The sequence below is a fragment of the Papio anubis genome, chromosome 1, assembly GCF_008728515.1.
Source record: "Papio anubis isolate 15944 chromosome 1, Panubis1.0, whole genome shotgun sequence".
Classification (NCBI taxonomy): domain Eukaryota; kingdom Metazoa; phylum Chordata; class Mammalia; order Primates; family Cercopithecidae; genus Papio; species Papio anubis.
This window is the reverse complement of record NC_044976.1, coordinates 98589698-98611098: the sequence shown is the minus strand read 5'-3', so window position 1 is coordinate 98611098 and position 21401 is coordinate 98589698. Positions and strand designations below refer to the sequence as shown.

Sequence of the window (21401 nt, the reverse complement as noted above, 5' to 3'; positions counted from 1 at the left end):
TTAACTATAATGAAAGCATTTCTGAAAACTATTTCTTGATATATCTTTAAATCAATTAACTCAAAAGGCCCAGGGTGAGTACCTTAAATTTTTATATTTATCCTGTGCTAACCATATCCAAAAACATCAGGAAAATTAAAAAAATCAAAATTCCACATGTATAAATCACACAATATCAAGACCTCAACTTAAAATAAAAAACCTAAAATAAGAGAAAGTGAAAATTATATAACAGAATTTGTCATGTTAAAGAATAAAGGCTTCACTTTTCATTGGGATACCTAGGGCATATAGAAATCAATTCTAAGAAACTGTAATTTACCTAATAGCTAGTAAACCGACTAAACACTAGTTATGGAAATTACATGCTGCTGATGACTTACCTCTCAAGATGAACATAGTGTCGGGAAAGAACATTTTTAACCAAAACTATAGTCTTTGCAGTAGTCTCCGGGCCCATCAATCTGGAAAAATATAATTTTGCACGAAGAAAATATCCAATAGGCCACAGCCACTCCTAAAAAAGATTATTCAAAAGTAAAGACAAAAAAAACCCCCATAAATGTCTAAAAATTACTTGAAAAATAATTTAAACTGAAACTCAGAAGATGAATGAAATTCTTACAGGTCCTTGGTGATAATTGAAACCTTTTGCAAGATTGTAGTTGTCATTGTCTAATGCATTGTCATAAATTCCACAGTAAACCATATCACTGCAAAATGATTAAAATTTAAGTTAAATAAAAGATGATCAGATATTACAGAGAAAGCATTGAAAAATTTCAATAACAAAGGTAAGAGAAATCAATTATTTTGTCTTCTAATCTACAGAATAAGCTCAGCATTAATGCATCATCTATCTAACCTTAAATTAGTACATACTGAGTTCACAGGACTTTAATCATGTGTTAAAAATGATTAACACATACTGGTTAATATAAAAACTGTAAAATATTCTGGTATCTTGCCTTAAAAGAAGCTAGCCTGGCACTAAATATGGGTTGGTTTGAAGTCAACTATTTCCTAGGCCTCTAATATATGGAGGCCTGTCTAATAATTGAAATATACATAGAATAATTTGAATTAGTAAAAATTAAAGACATGGTTTTATTAATTATAGATTGGAAAGGTGGTTTTTAAGCTTCTCCATAAAATTATTTTAAAATTAAAATTGGCCTATTATCAGGTTACAAATAGCAACTGAATATACATATTGCTTTATTATAATACATAGAAGTTAAAACACAGTTATCTATACTCCATTTGTTACTTTTCTTTTTTTGGAGAGCTGGCCACAAGAGTAAGCTTTAATTGTGAGTTTTGGTGTGTGTGTGCGTGCATGTGTGTTTTAATACAGTGTCTCATTCTGTCAAGCAGGCTGAAGTGCAGTGGTGCCATCATAGCTCACTATAGCCTTGATCTCCTGGCTCAACTGATACTCCTGCCTTAGCCTCCTGAGTAGCTAGGACTACAGGTGTACACAATCTCTCCTAGATAATTTGTTTTTAATTTTTATTTTTGTAGAGATGGCATCTCTACAAAAATTTTTGCCTTGGCTTAAAAAAAAAAAAAAAAAAAGTAGGGTTGATGTCAATGTATTTGGATTAAATATAATATCAACAACATTCTTAATACTTATATTCCAACTTACTCTGGATCTAAAGTTTTCATGCCAAGGGGACCAAGCAATTTTTTTTCTGCAATCTCCAAAGCTTTCCATGCTTTTGCTGTAGTAAAGAGCTCAGGGGCCTAGTGAATGCCAAAAACAAATATATAAATTTTTAAGATCACAGAACAATTAGTTCCTACCCACAGAAACTATTCATAAACTTGAAAAAAAATTACTTAAAATACAGTGAGGGTCAGAATTTGAGTGTAGATACCTAACCAGATCTAATCCTATGAGCCTGACTTAGAAGGACTGTTTTTGGCCGTAGAAGTTAGGATAGCTTTTAGAGGTGATTATTTCTCTGTCACCTCAAGAAAGTTACTCAGCTCCAAAAGGAAGTTGCCACAGCTACACTGAAGGCAGAACACACTTTTATTTTAACCCCTTTGGAGACAGGGTCTCTCTCTGTCACCAGGCTGGAGTGCAGTGGCGAGATCAGAGCTCAGTGCAGCCTCAATCTCCTGGGATCAGGCGATTAGCCTCAGCCTCCTGAGCAGCTGGGACTACAGGCTAATATATTTTTTAAATTTTTGTGGAGATGAAGTCTCACTGTGTTGCCCAGGCTGATCTTGAACTCCTGAGCTCAAGCAATCCTCCCACCTCAGCCTCCCAAAGTGTTGGAATTACAGGCATGAGTCACTGAACCCAGACAGCACACACTTAAATGTATGTAATTCATTCTTCATCGAGTTTGTAATAGCTTTCTTTAAGTACATCTGATACCCATTTTTTGCTTCTGGGGCCATAAATAAATACAGAACTTTTACTCCAATAGCATGAGTAAATTTACTTGAGATACAGAGAAAGAAGAGAGAAAGCATTGTTGACCAAGAATATGCATTCATTTCAATGGTTAAATAAAATCAAGTGCACAATGAACCAAAGCTACCTTTGTGTACTTTTATACTTTTCATTCTACTATAATTTATAGTACTAGGTTTGGTACTGTTTTTGACAATGTGAAAACAGCTAGGCAGGCATAGAAGAACACATACCTTCTCTATTTTACTTCCTTATAGTTTATTTTTAGACTAAAGTATAGATTTAAAAAAGAAGAGAGTCTAGAATTCTTTGCTAGACAAAACTAATTGCAGCAATGCAACAAAGAAAACAGGATGTTAATTGAAGCTATCCACTTTAGTTCACTAGTTCAGGGCTTTCTAACTAGTGTGCTGAGGCACTCGTTAGAGCACAGGTGTGTAGGATACAGAGACCCTCAGCTTTCAGGGCAGCTGGGTGGGGCCTGAGGCTAACTGAAGTAGCTGGATCTAGCACGAGCAGCCTCCTCCATGTAGCCTATTGTGCTATACAAATATCATTTTCTTTTCTTTTCTTTTTTTTTTAAATATGGAGGTGGGGCCTCATTATGATATCCAGGCTGGTCTCAAACTCCTGGGCTCAAGTGATCCTCCTGCTTTGGTCCCCAAAATGGGATGACAGGTGCGAGCCACTGCATCTGGCCACAAATATCATCTTCTATGTGTGCTCTGAATGTGAAAAACTCTAGGAAGCACTTCATCAGTCATCATCCATTATTCTCTGTTCTTGGATACTGAATGTTACAGGTCAAAGGTGATACGCATAATACTTGATGAATTAGAAAAGACTATTTAAAACTAGCTAGTAAGCAATATACTACTTTTTAGCCATTAAGTGAATTCGAAAACAAATGGGAATAAGGAACCAAGCAAACGCTAGCACATCATTTTCTGAAATGTTTTTACAAACGGATCACCTACCACAACCATTGCTATAGTAAAATTAGGCCTGAGCTGATAGTCACACCAGGGACTTGAAGCTCCATAACTATCTTTGTATATGCCACGTTTGTGAACCAGATTTGGATGCTTTTCATTTAAATCTGAAGGGTCTTCTGAAACATGAAATAGCTTTTCAAAGTTGTCTTGTATTTTTCTGTTCCACTCATCATATGAGACCTTTACAACCTTTCCTGAAAAATGACATAAGACATGGTAGTTTTAATCATTCAAAACAATTCACACATCTAGTTACAGACAAACAGTAATAGTTTATTTTTTATCTACTACAAGGCAATGAATTATCCACTTTTGGAAAATGTGGCCAGACTGAATTGAGATGTGTTATAAATGTAAAATATAAGCTGGATTATGAAGATGTAGCACCACTAAAAAGAACGTAAAATAGCTTATGAATAATTTTATATTGATTACATGTTGAAACAATATTTTATATACGTACACCGAGTTAAATAAAATGCCTTTTTTTTTTTTTTTTTTTTTTAAGACAGGGTCTGGCATTGTCCACCCAAGCTGGAGTGCAGTAGTATGAACTTGGCTCACCACAACCTCTGCTTCCTGGGCTCAAGCCATCCTCCCCCTTCAGCCTCTCAAGTAGCTGGGACTACAGGCTTACATAACCACACCCTGCTAATTTTTGTATTTCTTGTAGACATGAGGTTTCATGTTGCCCAGGATGGTCTCAAACTCCTTAGCTCAAGTGATACACCTGCCTTGGCCTCCCAAAGTGTAGCGATTACAGGCATGAGCCACTGTACCTGGCTGATTTAATAAAATATCTTGTAACCAATTTAACCTGTTTCTTTCTACTTTTTAAAATGTGGGTACTATAAAATTTAAAATTACGTATGTGGTTCACATTATTTTGGACAGCACTATTCTAGAAAAAGACATGTAAAGATTGCAAAATGGCTCACAGAAATGCAACTTGCTCAGTCACACTGAGGAAAAAGACAAGCACAATAAAGGCAATAGCTATGCTGCTTTCTTATCTCGTTCAAAGTTGCTAAAAATATGGTCCAACTAGAATTGTTACAATTTTCACACTAGTAAACGAATTTTCTTTCTTCTTAATTTTAAGGGTTTCCCAATATTGGCTGATTGAATCAAATGATTACATAGGTTGAGAATATGCATAGTACATTTGAAGGTTCTTTGTAAATAACCACCTTACCATGTCTTTTTACTGTGACTTCATGATAAGGGAAAATATTTTCTTTGGATAATTCCAGCAACCAGCGAACAGCAGATTTACTCAGTCCCACAATTTCCACAGCAGACCCATCTCTAAAATTAAAAAACATATTTTTATTCTCTAAGTTGGAGTCCTTTAAGTATTAAAGGGCATTCAGTAAACAATTGTAATGAATCATATAACTAACATATTATGAAAACTATTAAAAAATCCTTACTCTATAGGAATGTGTACTATATCATGTAAACATTTTTTCCTCTCAGTGTTTTGCCATTGTCTGTCATCCTCACATGTTTTTTAAAAATTCTATGATGTAGAATGGGAATTGTGGAATAAAAGAAGATGGAAGTTGGAAAAGGTAGGACTAAGGAATCTGAATATTGGGATAAGGTACTAGAGAAAAGATAGCAAACACGAAAAATAGGGCTGGAGAAAATGAGGGAAGGCAGACACATTAATCTGAAAGCTCATTTTTAAGAAAAATAAAAGGGAAGTACAAGATCTAATGTACCAAAATAAATAATTTTAAAAAATTGGTAAAGCATGTAAAGATAGTAACTTATTTATTAATTTTTTTTTGGTAGAGATGGGGCCTCACTATGTTGCCCAAGCTGGTTTTGAACTCCTGGGTTCAAGCTATCCTTCCACCTCAACCTCCCAACCTCCCAAAGTGTTGAGATTACAGGCGTCAGCTACCACACCCAGTCCACAACTATTAAATTTTTTGGACAATTCTTACTGAAGATAAAACTTAGAATAAGAGGCTGAGTGCGGTGGCTCATTCCTATAATCCCAGCACTTTGGGAGGCTGAGGCGGGTGGATCATTTAAGGTCAAAAGTTTGAGATCAGCCTGGCCAACATGGTGAAACCTTGTCTCCACTAAAAATACAAAAATTAGCCTGTGTGGTAGTGAGCACCTATAGTCCCAGGTCCTTGGAAGGCTGAGACAGGAGAATTGCTTAAATCTGGGAGGCAGAGGCTGCAGTGAGCCATGATTTGTGCTACTGCACTATAGCCTGGGCAACAGAGTGAGGCTTTCTTTCAAAAAAAAAAAAAAATTAGAATAAGAAATTAACTTCTCAGCTTAATACAGTATCAGAAGCTCTTTTAATAGACATTACTTAATGGGTACAAAGTACATTATTTGGGTAATAGTAATATTAAAAGCTATTTTAATAGCATCTGATGTTAAGCATTTTAAATCATAAAAACTTCTTAAATGACAAACACTAGGAAAAAAGATTTAAAAAATTAGGAGGAAAAAAGGTTCAGAAAGTGAAAGAATTTCATAAAAGACGGAACAATTGGTTGTTTTCCATGTTTGCAAAAGATGGGCATAATGAAATGTTTACATCAATAAGCAGTTCAGGTTACGAAAATGTCTTAACCACTGGGATAATGAATCAGAAATCTTTCCTTTGAGGTGCTTGTAGAGAATCAATCCACGAGCACTTACAGAAAAGAACAGATAGTGTTACTTGATAACTTATATCAAGAGGATTGTGTGCATGGACAATGGGGAGATGAAGGGAGGAAGGCACGGACATTTTGATTGACTTAATATAAAGAGTTCATAGTTAACAGAATAAAAGATTCCACAAGTATGTGCTTTTTTAAAAAAGGGTATAATTACACAGCACTATAAAATTAACACTACCTTGGTGTGGCTGGGATTCCTGTGTTTCTAGCTCTGTCACTTTCTCCCATTTTATCCATCCATGTGCCACAATTGAAACGATTTCCTCCATAAACAAATCCTGTTTCTTCATCAACTCCTGCAGTTACATTAAAACCTAAAAAACAAAACATGTATAAAATAAAATTTTTATAAGTATTATATACAGTATATACAAATATTTTAAAACATTACAAAATTTTAAATATAATAAACTAGGACAACCACTCTGAAGCTCAGTTTGGTGATATCTTATGATTTTGTATCCAGAATATACAAAGCACAAAGTTGGAGATATGCATATTCTACCACATAGGAATTTCATTTCTATATATATACAAGAGAAACCTTTATTTATATGCACATGGAGATGTGTATGAGGATATTCACTGCCACATTGCTTGCATTCACAAAAAATAACTGCTCAATAGAGGAATGGATAAACACTGTAGTTTATTCATACAATGGGAAACCCTCTATACCATTTGAAATTAATGAACTGGATTTACATGTATCAAAATGGATGTCAGAGCTAAATAATATATGTACATGGACATAGAGTGTGGAATAATAGACACCAGAGACTCAGAAAGGTGAGATGAGAGTGACAGATGAGAAATTACTTAATGAGTACAATGTACATTATCTGGGTGATGGTTACACTAAAAGCCCAGACTTCACCCTTACCCAATACATCCATGTAACAAAACTGCCCTTGTATCCCTTAAATTTATACAAGAAAGATAAATCTCCAAAACAAAATGGTTGAATAAAACAAGTTGCAAAAGGACATATATAGTGAGATAACATTTTTATAAAAGTTTAATTATAGATAATACTGGTATATCTAATATCTGTGTATAATTTCAAAACATAAATTGATTATAGTACGTATTATAGGACACTGAATATATGCTATGTAATAAGTAATTTACACATACTCAAACACACATAAATACACAAAGTACAAAAACTTCTGGTATGGAAAAGGGGAGAAGACTCATTGTTCCCTGATCTTCCTCTCTTAAGTACAATGAAAATCCCTGAGCGTAATACAGTGGACTGTCATAAGAGGACTCTAAAAGTGTAAAGAGGAAGGCAGATTGGCTAGGAACTGCAAGACTTGAGGAATGTCATAGTGGTGAGTTCCCCGGGTTTTTTTTTTTTTTCTTCTTTTTTTTAAATTCTCCATATATACCAGTCTGGGTGAGATGTTGCCTTGGAAAAGCAACCTGCAACCTTCAACAGGTAATGACAAAAAGTTCCAAGAAAAACCAATTGATTCTAGCCAAAGGAAAAGGAAAGAGGGACCCTAACCAGACAGAAACCTTTATGACAACATCCACCCTACGCCAGCAAATACCATGGATGTCCTTTCTCCCTGGAATGTCAGTGGAGACTGAGTGCAAGCCTGGACTCCTATCCCCTACCTGGGGGTAGCAGATGGCTCAAGGCAGTGCTCCCCTTCCTCAGCAGCTTGGTACCCATGGACACCACAAGGGGAATCTGGGAGTCTGAACTTCCACTCCCAACCTGGTAGCAGTAGGTGGCCTTGGGGTGGCAGCAGGCAGCCCAGGGTGTTTCCTACCCCTGCTGCATGATGTTAGCACAAACTGGGTGGGGAGTATGGACTTCTACCCCCGGTGGGAGCAGGTCGTTAGGGACAGTGCTCCCCTCTCCTGACAGCATGCTGCCAGCAGAGACTGAGTGGAGAGTCTGGATTTCCATGCCCTGCCCAGCAGTGATGGGGTGCCCCTCATATTCCAACTAGAGATTTCAGGGATGATCTGAAAAGGAGGAAGCTGCAAAAATGATGCTGTAAAGCTGTATAGGAAGGCCTGGGCAGACTCTGACCAATCTACATGTGAAACAGATGAGAATTAACACACCCAAAGATTAGAGAAGTAAACTACACAGTGTGGAATTCCACTCAGGTTTCCTGAGTGGCCTCCTGATAGCCCATGAATGAAGTAGACCAGAATAATCTTGCTAAATATTAAATTGTCATTGAAATGACAGCCCACAAGAGTGGGCCAGAAGCTGCATACTAAACTTAAATAACGGCTACTCGGTAAAATCAAAGATTTCACAGGATCCAGTGTCCTATAACATAATATCCAAAGGTCTAGGAAAACATGAAAAACTACTTGTCAGGCCAAGAATCAGGAAAATCGCAACCTGAATGAGAAAAGGCAATTAACAGGTGACAACACTGAGGTGACTCAGATGTTGGAAATATCTGACAGAAAAGCTTAAGGGAGGTATCATAAAAATGCTCCAAAGAGAATGATGCTTTGTAGAAACAGAAAACTCCATCTTAAAATAAATATGGAATTTCCAGGGACCTTGAATAGCCAAAACAATCTAGAAAAAGAACAAAGTTAGAAGACTCATGCTTCTTCATTTCAAAACTTACTACAAAGCTACACTAACCAAAACAGTGTGGTTCTGTCATAAAGACAGACACAGAAGTCTACAGAACAGAGAACCCAGAAATAAACCCTGTATATATAGTCAAACGTTTTTTGACAAGGGTGCCAAGACCATTCAGTGGGGAAGGGACAGTTGTCTTTTTTTTTTTTTTTTTTTTGGCAAACAGAGCTGAGTAAACTGGATATTCACATATAAAAAAATTGACTTGGATTTAATATTGTATACAAAAACTAACTCAATATGGATCAAAGACCTAAACATAAGAGCTAAAACTATAAAATTATTAGACAAAAATGTACGGCAAAAGCTTCATGACACTGAATTTGATGAGGCTTTTTTGCATATGATACAATAGGCACAGGTAACAAAATTAGATAAACTGGACTTAACCAAAATCAGAAACTTTTGTTTATCAAAGGATACTTTTAAGACAGTAAAGAGACAACCCACAATATGGAAGAAAATATTTGCAAACCATATCTAATAAGTGTTTCATACCCAGAATATACAAAGCACGCTGCACCTCAGTAACAAAAGAACTCAGTTCATTCCCTAAATTTCAAAGGATGTGAATAGAGATTTCTCCCAAGAAGATATATGTATGCCTATAAGCACATGAAGAGATGCTCAACATCACTAAGAAATCATTAAGGAAATGCAAATCAAAACCATGAGATACGACCTCATAGCCACTAGGATGGCTACTAGTGGGGGAAAAAAAAAACCACGCAAAACCAGAAAAGTATTGGTGAGGATATAGAGGAACGGAAAACTGTTTACTATCAGTAAGAGTGTAAAATGGCACAGCCACTGTGGAAGATAATGTGGTAGTTCCTCAAAAAGGTCAATAAACAATTATCATATGATCCAGCAAGTTCTCTTCTAGGTATATACCCAAAAGAATTGAAAGCAGGGACTCAAACAGCTATTTGTACACCAATGTTCACAGCAGCATTATTCCCCATAGCCAAAAGGTGGAAACAACCCAAACGTCCATTGACAGATGAATGGAAACACAAAATGTGGTATATACATACAATGGAATATATTAAAAAGGAATGAAATTCTCATATGTATGATAAGAGGTTAATATCCAGAATATATAAGAAACTTCTACAAGTCAATAGCCAAAAAACCAAAAACCAGTTAAAATATAGGCAAAGTGCTTGAATAGACGATTCTCCAAAGAAGACCCATAATTGGCAAACAAATATATAAAAAGATGCTTAACACTTCTAATCATTAGGGAAATGAAAATCAAAACCAGAATGAGATACCACCTCACGCCCATTAGGATGGTCACTATCAAAAGAACAGAAAATACCAGGTGTTAGCAAAGATGCAGAGAAATTCAAATAGTTGTGGGAATGTAAATATTGCAGCCATTATGGAGAATATCATAGAAGTTTCTCAAAAATAGAAATAGAATTAACATACGATCTAGCATTCCACTTTGAGTATATATACATAAAAATGAAAGCAGGATATTGAAGAGATATTTGCATATGCATGTCAACTGCAGCATTATTCACAAGAGCCAAGAGATGGAAACAATAAAATGCCCACTGACAATGAATGAATAAAGAAAATGTATGCACACAATGGAATATTACGCACCTTGAAAAATAAGGGAATCCTGTCACATGCTATGAGATAGATGAACCTTGACATTATGTTAAGTGGAAAAAATCAGTCACAAAAGAACAAATACTGCATGATTTCATTTATATAAAGTATCTAAAGTAGTCAAAAATCATAGGGACAGAAAGTAGAAAGGTGGTTACTAAGGCATGGGAAGGGTGGGGATGGAGGAGGAAGAACTAGTGTTTCACGAGTATAGAGTTTGTTTTGCAAGGTAAAAAAGTTCTAGAGATCTGTTCCACAATAATGTTAATATACTTAACACTACTGAATTGTACACTTGAAAATGGCTAAGGTAAATTTAATGTTATGTGTTTTTTATCACAAAAAGGACAAAAAAAAGGAATAAAATTCTGACATCTGCTACAACATGGCTGAACTTCAAAAGAATTATGCTAAGTATGTACAACTTTTATGTATTGATAAAAATATAATTATGCTAAGTGAAATAAGCCAGGTACAAAAGGGCAAAGACTGTATGATTCCACTTATATGAGGTCCCTAGGATAACTGAATTTATAGAGACAGAAAGTAGGATAGTGGTTCCAGGGGCTAGGGAAGGAGATAATGAGGAGTTACTGTTTCAATTAGGAATGATGACAAAGTTCTGGAGATGGACAGTGATGATGGTTGCACAACAATGTGACTGTACTTAAAGCCACTGAACTGTACACTTAAAATGGCTAAAATTGTAACTGTTATGGTAAAATGGTAAATATACATTATGTCTATTTTACCACAATAAAAAAAAACCCAATAGTAAAAAAACAACAATAACAACAACAACAACAAAAGAGTACTCCAATTATACAATTATAAAATGGACAAAAGAGATTGGGCTCAGTGGCTCATGCCTATAATCCCAGCACTTTGGGAAGCTGAGGCGGGGGATTGCTTGAGGTCAGGAATTCAAGACAAGCCTGGGGAACATAGGGAGACCCCCATGTCTACAAAAAAATTTAAAAAAGAAATTAGCCAGGTTCAGTGGTGCACACGTGTAGTCTCAGCTACTTGGCAGTCTGAGGCAGGAGGACTGCTTAAACCCAGGAATTAGAGGTTGAGTGAGGTATGACTGCACCACTATCATCCAGTTTCGGTGACAGAGTGGGACCCTGTCTCTGAAAAATAATAAAGAAAGAGACAATGTGCAAAATACGTGAACCGACACTTCAGCAAAGAGGGAAGATGGATGGCAAATGAGCACATGAAAAGATATTCCACACCATTAGCCATTAGGGAAATGCAAATTAAAATCACAATGTCCAGCCTGGCCAAAACATGGCAAAACCTCGTCTCTACCAAAACAACAACAAAAACAACAACAACAAAGAATACAAAAAATTAGCCAGGTGTGGTGGCATGCGCCTGTAGTCCAGCTACTTGGGAGGCTGAGGTACAAGAATCATTTGAACACAGGAGGTGGAGATTGCAGTGAGCTGAGATTGCGACACTGCACTCCAGCTGGGGGACAGAGCGAGACTCCATCTCAGACCGTCCCCACCCCACCACACACAGTTGGTAGTGGTCTATGAAGCTGTCAGAACAGCTTAAAAGAAAGAGGTACCACCATTTATTAAAATGGTAAAACACTCTGGAAAATAGTTTGGCAGTTTCTTCTAAAACAAAACATATACTTATTATATGAACCAATTCCATTCTTGGACATTTATCCCAGAAAAAATGAAAACCTATGTGTCCCACAAAAACTTGTACATGAATATTCATAGTAGCTTTATTTGTATTAGCCAAAACATGAAAACAACCCAAATTCCTTCAATGGATGAATGGTTTGGATGAATGGTTAAATAAATACTGGTATATGCATAAAAGGGAATACTACTCAGCAACAAAAAGGAATAAACTATTGATAAATGCAACAACTTGAATGGATCTTAAGGGCATTATGCACAGGGAAAAAAATCAGTCTCAAAAGGTTATATAGTGTATGGTTTCATTCATATAACATTCTAAAAATGACAAAACTATAAGTTGCAGAACAGATTAGTAGCTGCCAGAGACCAGGGCTGGGGGTGGAGTGGTTAGGTGTGACTATAAAAGGGTACACAAAGATCTTTATGGTGATGGACCAGTTCTGTATCTTGATTATGGCAGTGGCAACATGAAGCTATACATGGGGTCAAATTGCACGGATCTACACATACACATACACATACACACAAGTGAATGTAAAAACCGGTAAAAGTTGAAAACATACTGATGTCAATCTCCTGATTTTGATATTGCACTGGATGAAGAGTTCATGGCATACTATGTATCATTTTTTCAACTTCTTATGAGTCTAATCTTTCAAAATTATAAAGTTTAAAAAACCCACATGAACATAAAACAATGCATATTTTACAAAATAAATATAAAATAAACCATTGGAAAGACTAAGGGGAATGGGGAATAAAATGAAATAAATTACTATTAGCCTTGCATTGGCAGCAATGATAGTGTGCCATGAGATGAGGAACATTATGAACTCAACAGAAGTTAGAAAAGCATATTTATTTTAATACCATATACAAACAAACCTTTTTACAAAAAGTATTTTATAAGTGCCTAGGCTCTTGAGACAGACCATGAGTAAAGTCTACCTCTACCACTTAGTAGCTATGTGACTCTGGGCAAGCTACTCTGCTTCAGTCTTCATTTAGTAAAAATGGAAACAATATCACTCATTCCCAACGTTTTGGTGAGTGTTAAATGGTAATAACATAGGTAAAGTAGTTACCACAATGCCTAGCACATAGTAAACATGCAGTTCAGTTCATGGCGATTATTATAGTTACAAATGAAACCACCAAAATTATCTTTCAAATTGGCTGACAAAAGATATAAAATTTTATCTTTCCTCTAGAAACTAAAAACTTGGTGAGATCAGGAACTACGTCAATCTTTTTCATCATTATACTGTGAGGTTTGGCTTACAAATAAATATTAAGTGAACAATTACAAGGTTTAATTTCATCATCTCGATAAATTTGTACTATTTTAGTTAAAGTTCTGTACCTTCATCCTTCATGTTTCGATCTATCTTGGGACCAGCATTCCTTTCTCGGAACTGTATGCCCTGCATGTGTCTTTGCATTGCTTCCTGTATGACTTCAAACAATGGCTGATCCTGTTTGAGACATAATGGGTGTTACCTCTGTTTGAAATTACATTTTTCTTATTTTCCCTCAAATCTGACAACTGAAGTAATGTGAAAATATATAGTTTCATTTGGAGTGAGAAATAGGAATTGGGTGAGGCCACGGAAGAAGCAGCTCCTATATACCAAATAATACAGATGAGCATACAAATATTTAACATCAGTAGTTTTGACTATTCATGTCTGTGACATAAAATAATCTGTTGACATACAAAAACGAATCTAGGGAGCTTGTACAGTTCCTATTAGAGAGATCTGTTCAGCTAATAAATGAACCTAGCTTGTTATCCAGCATCTGAATTTTAAATTGGCATTGCTATTCTTGCTCATCTGCATACATAGGTAATGGGAATAAATTATGTGCTAAAGGGGAACTCTCAAATTTGAAGATCCATAATGACTTTGGAAAATACCCCAGTGAATGTAAAGAATTCGTAAGTCATTTTCTTTGCCCATATAAACAATAAATGTGATCCTCAGTATGACATTTGGGAAAATATACAATTACATTTTTAAAAATAAGGTAAAGAATATTAAATAGAAGCAAAATGTTTAGAGTCCTTACTTATTATGTTTCATTTTAAAGACTCTGAATAAAATCAAAACTCTATAATATAAAAATTCTACTAGTAATTATAAAAATTATAAAGCTGTGAATAAATATTTTTGGATAAACTGTGAGAAAACAAATAGTTATGTGTAAAATAATTACCTGCCTGATAGCATAAACTTATATTCATTGTAATGGAAATGTCAGTTGATAACAGAGGACAAATAAAAAAAAATTTTGGACAAATGTTCTTTAAGTACTTCATGATGTAAATAAATATCATGAGGACACAAATATATGCTAGCCCTGAAGTAGCTTACACAGCTACTACCCCTCCCCACCCCCCAGTCATATTCATATAAAGGCATATCAGAAGTGGCAAAAGTATAGCACTATTGTCCATTCTTGATTGGGGAAAAAAACACTCAAAAATGTCTATCCATTCTTCACTGTTCATAAGATAATCTTTAAGCTCCCTGGATTGGTAGTCAAGGCTCTCCATAACCTGGCTCACCCTTTCCACAATCTCTTACTACCCTGCAGATATAGTACACAAAAAGCCAAACCAGACTGACGGTTTTACAAAAAGTGTTTTATAAGAGCCTAGGCTCTTATAAAGGCACAATAAGTACTATGTCCCCTAAACTGTGCTTCAATCCACTATGCAACTTTATTATTCCTTTCCTCTTTTTTTTTTTTTTTTTTAAGAGACTGAGTTTTGCTATGTTGCCTAGGCTGGACTCATACGCCTGGCCTCAAGTGATCCTCCTGCCTCAGCCTCCTGAGAGGCTGAGATTACAGGTGTCTGCAATACACCCGGCTTCTTTTCATCTTTAATGTCTCCCAACAACTTCCCCCATCTCTCCTAAAGTCCTGCTCACCTTTTATGGCTCATTTAGGTGAAACTTTAGCTATTTTCTAAGGTTCTCCCTGAGACCTACTTACTGGACCTTCTTTCTCTTTCTTTAAAGAGACTACACAACACTTCCTCTACACTCTATTGCAATGGCCATATTTATGTACACATCATCATCTCTTTTACCATGTTGCAAAGTTCTTTAGGCAAAGACAAATCACTTACAGTACCAGCAGGTGCCAAATCAATACTGACATTTGAATAATTCTTAAGATTTGGATTCTTAATTACACTTATTTTTACATTAGAAACTAAAAGTCATTTTTCAGAAAAAAATTATTTTAAGAAATATCTTTACCAGTGTGCCAGCAGGCAAAGGAGCAGAATCATCTGTAGGATACATTCTGGAAACTGGACACTTGAGAATGTCTAGACCATTTGGAACCATTTTACAGTAATCCTGGATACACTGCAGCCACCACCACACAGCATCCCGACAATTGTATCTGGCATAAGTTCCTTCACCCAGTAGATTAGGAATGAGACCATGCCTCAGGGTACCAGCAAATGCTAAAATAATATTCCTAAAACAACAGAATTAAGTGGATCAGAAATGAAAACAAAACAGTCACTTTTGGTGACTATATTTTGAATGCATTTTCTCTCTTGCCCTATTTCTTTATATTTTCATGTAGAAAGTAGTCATAACATGATAGAGTAAGTACACGATAGAGTAAGTAGAGAATTAAAGTCAGGAACCTTGATTCTAGCCTAGAATGTTATGCTAACAATCTGTGTGACTCCCTCTCTGATACAGGTTTTTCATGTGAGACTGGACTGGGTGATTTTTAAGGTACCTCATAGCTCCAGATGCTACTTTTGAAGTCTATGGTATTTCAAAATCGAAGTAACAATTAAACAAGAACTTTATTATTTTAAATAGCAGAAATCAAGAGTAAAACAAACATATAAGAAAACAAACTGGCTGGGCATGGTGGTTTACACCTGTAATCCCAGCACTTTGGGAAGCCAAGGCTGGTGGAACACCTGAGTTCAGGAGTTTGAGACCAGCCTGGTCAACATGGTGAAACCCTGTCTCTACTAAAAATACAAAAATTAGCTGGGAATGGTGGTGCATGCCTGTAGTCCCAGCTACTCAGAAGGCTGAGGCAGGAGAATTGCCTGAACCTGGGAGGCAGAGGTTGCAGCGAGTTGAGATTGTGCCAGTGTACTCCAGTATGGGCGACAGAGCAAGACTCTATCAAAAAAAAAAAGAAAGGAAGGAAAGAAGGAAGGAAGGAAGGAAGGAAGGAAGGAGGGAAGGAGGGAAGGAGGGAGGGAAGGAGGGAGGAAGGAAAAGAAAGAAAGAAAAAGAAAGAGAGAAAGAAAACAAACTGGTAGAAGCTGACCTTGAAAAACATAATTCAACCAGTTTAAAAACTGGTAGAAGACAGTTTATTTTTTAAAGCGTTATTTTACTATTATATACCAAATCAAAATTTAGTTTGTAAGACAGCATGGCACTCTAGAAATAGCAGGAAATTAAGAAATAAGAAGGCTGAAGTCTAAATCCTAGCTTTGCCATCTGTGTGACCTTGGAAACGTCATTTAAAATGTCTAGGCCTTACTGCTTTTTGGCTAAACCATTCAGAAATTTTTATTAATTCTATGTCTCAATTTAATGCCCATTTTTTAAACAGTAATGCAATGGGAAGCTTTTTATTTATAAAGTACAAAAATATTAGTATAGACAGTGACACTTTCAATTAATAAAAGGTCAGAATAGTAGATTTTTTTTTTTTTTTAAGAGACCCTGTTGCTCAGGCTGGTCTTGAACTCGTGGACTCAAGCAATCTGCCCACCTCAGCCTCCCAAAGTGCTGTAATTACAGGAATTACAGGAATGAGCCACCACACCGGGCCATAGTGCTAGCAATCTTAACCATCTGGAACAACCTTGTACACTTTAACAAAATGACCTCTGATTCATGATGACTTCTGTAGAGGGAGGAAGTAAAACCATCTGAGGTAGAGGTATATGTCCACTAAAACGAATTTCCTACAATTCGCAACCAATCTTACAGTTGGTTGTGGCCAGAACTGATGCATGGTAAGTGTATGGAGAAGAGGTGTGTTCTCCCAGCTCTCTTTCCCTCTCTGCTTGCCTCCTGGAGAGGCCCCAGAAGCCATGGAAACTGATAGATCCTCAAGCTGGAAGAAACCTGCTTCCATGAATCAGTATGTGGAAGGCTGCTTACTGAGCATGCATCTATGACTACAAGCAAGAAATAAATCTGATTTGTGAAAAGCCATTAAGATTTTAAGTGTTTATAATTTACAGCAGCTAGCACTACCCTAACAAATATCCTCTGGGATAATATATTATTCTCTGGGAATCACCTCTAGATCAGGGGTAGGCAAACCTTTTCTATAAAGGGCCATATAGTATTTTAGGCTTTGTGAGACATATATGAATTCTGTAGCATATGCTTTCTTCTTCTTTTAAACGACCTTTTAAAAAGGTAAAAGTTATTCTGGTTGGGCGCAGTGGCTCACGCCTGTAATCTCAGCACTTTGGGAGGCTGAGGCAGGCGGATCACAAGGTCAGGAGATCGAGACCATCCTGGCTAACATGGTGAAACCCGGTCTCTACTAAAAATACAAAAAATTAGCCAGGCATGGTGGCGGGCACCTGTAGTCCCAGCTACTTGGGAGGCTGAGGCAGGAGAATGGCGTCAACCCAGGAGGTGGAGCTTGCAGCGAGCCAAGATCGCACCACTGCACTCCAGCCTGGGCGACAGAGCGAGAGTCTGTTTCAAAAGAAAAAAAAAAGAGGTAAAAGTTATTCTTTGCTCACAGGCCATACAAAACAGGCGACAGGCCATAGTTTGCTAACCAATAATCTAGACAGTCCTATGTACAATTAAGCAGCGGAAATTTGTGATATTGCATAGAAGTGATAATTGGGAGCCTAAACAATATTAATAATGATAAAAACTAACATTTATGAAATGTTCAGCATGTGGCAGATATTATTCTAGACACCTTAACTGTATGTGTTCATTTGATCCTCACAAGTACCCAGTGAGGTAATTTGTCAGCTGGTAGTTTGGAACCAGGATTAGAAGCTAGCAGTCTGGTCTAAAGCTGGAGTTCTTAACCACTATACTACGCTGAATGCTGATGTTCCATTTCCTTCTTCTAAATTAGTAATTCAGGGGCATTTAGGGAAGAAGCAAATAGCTTCCTAAATTTCTATAGCTCCATAATGATAGTAAGAAAAGGTCTTATATCCGACTAGCAAAAATGCAATTCATTTCAGATGCCCACCTAAAAACTTCAGTTTTAAAAGTATCAAAAATAAAATTTTGGCATGTAAAGACACAAACTTCAGTTATTTTCCTGATGGTATCAAAACAAGGTATCATATAAATGACTTTTTGCTAAAAGTTTTAACTTTTAGACCTATGCTTTCAAACTTCAGCCTTAGGTTGTTGATAATCATCCAGAGACCTTGTGAAAACACAGATTTCTGCCCAACAACCCTACTCTCTCTATGTGCAGGTTTGGATTTGGGAGGCCTGCCATAGGGTCCAAGAATCTGCATTTCTAACAAGCTCTCAGGTGAGGGTGACACTACTGATGTGTGGAACGCATTTTGAGTGGCACTGCTGTAGCGCTTTCCTTTCAATCTCCAATAAGTTCATTCATATTATTGTGACATTAAAAAAATACCATTTTACGGCCGGGCATGGTGGCTCACGCCTGTAATCCTAGCACTTTGGGAGGCCGAGGCAGGCGAATCATGAGGTCAGGAGTTTAAGACCAGCCTAACCAACACAGTGAAACCCCGTCACTACTAGAAATACAAAAATTAGCCGGGCGTGGTGGCGGGCGCCTGTAATCCCAGCTACTCAGGAGGCTGAGGCAGCAGAATGGCTTGAACCTGGGAGGCGGAGGCAGAGGTTGCAGTGAGCCGAGATTGTGCCGCTGCACTCCAGCCCGGGCGACAGTGCGAGGCTCTGTCTCAAAAATAAAAAACAAAAAACAAAAACAAAAATAAACCATTTTAAGTCTAGAAAACATAAAACGAGGTTACAAGGCTTGACAACAAATAGAGGAAAACTTGATATTATAATTCTGCAAGACTGAAAGACTAGCAATGCCTTCACTACAGAAGGCATAAAAATGTTATAACATTTTTAGTTTTGTTGAAATAAATTAGCTAATGCTAAAGATAACCTGTCTTGTAATATGAAGGACTAGAACTTAGTGACTTCAAAGATTTTCACCCCTTTGACATTTTATGATCCTACTAAGTGAACATACAAAAATAAAATAAAAAATACCTAAAGAAAATACAGCTACCAAATGTTGAGAAAAGATGAGTAAGAAGGAAAGCTTGAAGAGCACGTAAAAGACATTCAGACATAAACTTGCAGTACAACACTTTAGAGGATCTCCTACCTGGCTTCTACATAGCGTCCAGTAATCAGCAGTATGCCTCTAAGTGCAATAAAAGTATCCCTTCCCCAGCAGCGGAAAATACCAGAAGAAAAATGAGGTAAGCCTAATGGAAAACACAACAAAATAATATGTTAACCATAATAATACACACAAACCTATGAACTCCATTACTATAGAACAGTTCCTTTAAACCTGGGGTACAAGACAGGTACCTGCAAATCCTCTAAAACCGTCTAAAATTATTTGTGCTAACTTTTGTCAAATGGGATTCCATCCTCTTATCAGATTCCTAAAGGAATCTATGACCTAAATAAGATTAAGAACCACTGCTATAGAGGGATACTTATCTAAATTGAGGTGTGAATACACAGGTAAACTTTTCTTCTTTCTGAGAGAGGGTCTGGCTCTGTTGTCCAGGCTGGAGTGCAGTGGCGCAATCTTGGGTCACCGTAACCTCCACCTCCTAGGCTCAAGCCATCCTCCCACCTCAGCCTCCCAAGTCGCTGGGAGTACTGGTGGACACCACTGTGCCTGGCTAGTTTTCATACTTTTTGTAGAGAATGAGGTTTTGCCATGTTGCCTAGGCTGGTCTTGAACTCCTGAGCTCAAGTGATCTGCCCAACTTGCTCTCCCAAAGTGCTAGGATTATAGGCATGAGTCACTGTACCTGGCCAAACTTTCTTTTATAAATTAAATTTAAAAAGTAAAATCGGAGATCAAATACTTAACACATAAACACTAAATATCAATTATATATTTTAAAAGACTCTACCTTGAACTTAAGGATAATAAATAAATCAAAATATGAAATTATTAACTTAATGATACCTAATTAAGTATACTTATTGATCTATCACTTGAGTCAACATTTATTATCAAATTTCCCACTAATTTAAAATAACTTAAAAGTGTTATATTCTGTATACAATACGTACAATTTTACTTGTCACTTAAAAATTAATTTTACAGACAAAAACAAGGATTTAATGTGCCAAATAACTTGGACATTCTAGGTAATTGGAGCTTTTATATAGAAGATAAAATAGTATGATTAATGGTGCAATCTAAAATTTTACTTAAAGATTGAGTTTGGTTTCTTATAAAACACTAAGGTCAGGAGTTTGAGACCAGCCTGGCCAACATGGTGAAACCCTGTCTCTACTAAAAATACAAAAAATTAGCCAGGCATGGTAGTGGGCACCTGTAATCCCAGCTACTTGGGTGGCTGAGGCAGGAGAATTGCTTGAACCCGAGAGGCGGAGGTTGCAGTGAGCCGAGATCATACCATTGCACTCAGCCTGGGCAAAAAGAGCGAAACTCGTCTCAAAAGAAAAAAAATTATGCTAAAGCACAAATATCACACATATTTTGGTTGGGGAAACTGAGGACAAATAAAATATACACAGCATTCATTTATAACTATCTTCAAAGTACTTAACGCTATTTGAAAATTATCTTGTTTGCTCCCTGTTGAATGAATGTATCTTCCCAGTAGGAAATAAGACCTATGAGTAGAAATCTCATCTACCTTGTTCACCAACAAGTATGTATTCATTGAAAATTGTAACTGTATATAATATATCCCTATAAACATTTGATAACTGAAATAAAAAACCAATATTAATATGTAAATTGAAAGGTGAAAGAATTTGACTAAAAGAAAGTTTTGGCAATTCCCGAGTGTACTTCACAATTTAAGTTTCTGTTTTTTTTTTTTTTTTTTTTTTTTTTTGAGACGGAGTCTCGCTTTGTCACCCAGGCTGGAGTGCAGTGGCACAATCAATCTCGGCTCACCACCCGGTTCCTCTTGGAGTTTATACCATTCTCCGCCTCCAGCCTCCCATTAGCTGGGACCACAGGCATGCCGTAGCTAGTTTTGTATTTTTTGAGTAGAGGCGGGTTTCACGGGTTATGGGATGATGCCAGGTCTTTGACCTTGTGATCGCCGTCTCGGCCTCCCAAAAGTGCTGGGATTGGAAA

The 21401-nt window shown here is 36.7% G+C and overlaps 1 protein-coding gene across 5 annotated transcripts in view; it reads right to left on the bottom strand.

Annotated features, from left to right (window-relative positions):
* AGL (amylo-alpha-1, 6-glucosidase, 4-alpha-glucanotransferase) overlaps positions 1-21401 on the bottom strand; it is a 71317-nt gene that overhangs the window by 6861 nt on the left and 43055 nt on the right. For all 5 annotated transcript variants that reach the window (XM_031651131.1, XM_031651148.1, XM_031651141.1 and 2 more), the window contains 9 exons: positions 19422-19524; positions 15314-15539; positions 13408-13519; positions 6301-6436; positions 4622-4734; positions 3409-3620; positions 1652-1749; positions 626-713; positions 384-517 (listed from right to left, as the gene is read on the bottom strand). In XM_031651131.1, coding sequence (XP_031506991.1) covers positions 384-517; positions 626-713; positions 1652-1749; positions 3409-3620; positions 4622-4734; positions 6301-6436; positions 13408-13519; positions 15314-15539; positions 19422-19524 — 1222 coding nt within the window. The remainder of the gene's footprint in view (positions 1-383; positions 518-625; positions 714-1651; positions 1750-3408; positions 3621-4621; positions 4735-6300; positions 6437-13407; positions 13520-15313; positions 15540-19421; positions 19525-21401) is intronic.